General features: G+C 51.4%; 1 protein-coding gene across 1 annotated transcript in view; it reads left to right on the top strand.

Moving 5' to 3' along the window:
• Positions 1 to 1,170, top strand: part of CSMD2 (CUB and Sushi multiple domains 2) — a gene marked incomplete at its 5' end in the record, with an annotated part of 130,994 nt that overhangs the window by 80,439 nt on the left and 49,385 nt on the right. The window contains one exon of the mRNA XM_010132318.1: positions 3 to 177. Within this exon, the coding sequence (XP_010130620.1) occupies positions 3 to 177 (175 nt within the window). The remainder of the gene's footprint in view (positions 1 to 2; positions 178 to 1,170) is intronic.

The following is a 1,170-nucleotide window of genomic DNA, read 5'->3' as shown; positions in this document are numbered from 1 at the left end:
AGGAATGCCCTGACCCTGAACCTTTTGCTAACGGTGTTGTAAGAGGAGCCGGTTACAACGTTGGCCAGTCCATCTCTTTCGAGTGTCTACCTGGCTACCAGCTGATCGGCCACCCTGTCCTGACCTGTCAGCACGGCACCAACAGGAACTGGGACCACCCCCTGCCCAGGTGTGAAGGTACGGCTTTGGGGTCCCCCTGAGAGCACCCAGATGGGCATTTCTGGGGAGAGAAAAGGCTTCAGCACTCTGTGCTGCCTCCTCTCATAGTGGGACTGCGAGGTTCTCTGAAAACAAAAGCTCCGCTAGAGGCAGGCTGGGAATGTGCCCTTTGAATATAGCCTCAGCCCCTGAGGTGCTGAAGCATGTTCTCAGTGAGTTGATGTTCAACATATTTCAGCCTGGTCAAAGCAGACAATTTGAACAGCTCAGAACCAAGGAGCGTCTTTAGAGGAGGTGTGTTTGTATCTCGTGCTGCAGGGGAGGACTGGCTCTGGCTGTCACTCACTGCTGATGCCAGTGGGAGCTGCGCTTTCAGCATGGAGCAGTCCAGGGTCATTGTTGTTATAATTCTTGTCTGCTTTATTTCTCTTAGCAACGTTCAGCTTCTGTTGCTTTAGCACCAGTAAATAGAAACAGCCCCTGGTCACAGACCCTTGCTGCTTTGGGGGCTCTTAGAGTGGAAAGGTTGTGTCCGGGTCTGGTCTCCATAGTGTGGCAGTGGTGCCATCTCCAGAATGGTGGGAGTTCTTCAGTTCCCTTGCATGATCTCCTTTGGGAAGGCCATGCTTGCTGGGAGGGCCCTGCGGGTTGATGGAGTGGTTCTATGTTCTAGGCATCAAAGCTCAAATGTCCAACTTCTCCAGATGTCCAAAGCCTCCATGAGGGCTGCTTCAGCCTTTCACCCTCTGGGCCAGTGGACTGAGGTTTGTGTGGTTTACTTCAGAAGATTTTCATATGAACCCATCAGAAGTTCAAGGCAGCTTATTGAAGATTTCCCACTGCAGTTCCCAAGAGCACTGACCTTTATCCCAGCCTCTTTACAGCACTTGGTCCACAAGATCCGTGCACTGGGGAAAGAGAGGGAGGGGTGATATTTTTCCACTTTTAAGTCCTAAGTCCTTGAACCCCAGAGAACACAAAGTATAAAGAATTGAGTCCTGAGCTGCTCTT

This window comes from Buceros rhinoceros, unplaced genomic scaffold (assembly GCF_000710305.1).
Source record: "Buceros rhinoceros silvestris isolate BGI_N320 unplaced genomic scaffold, ASM71030v1 scaffold883, whole genome shotgun sequence".
Classification (NCBI taxonomy): domain Eukaryota; kingdom Metazoa; phylum Chordata; class Aves; order Bucerotiformes; family Bucerotidae; genus Buceros; species Buceros rhinoceros.
This window is presented reverse-complemented; position numbering and strand designations above follow the sequence as displayed.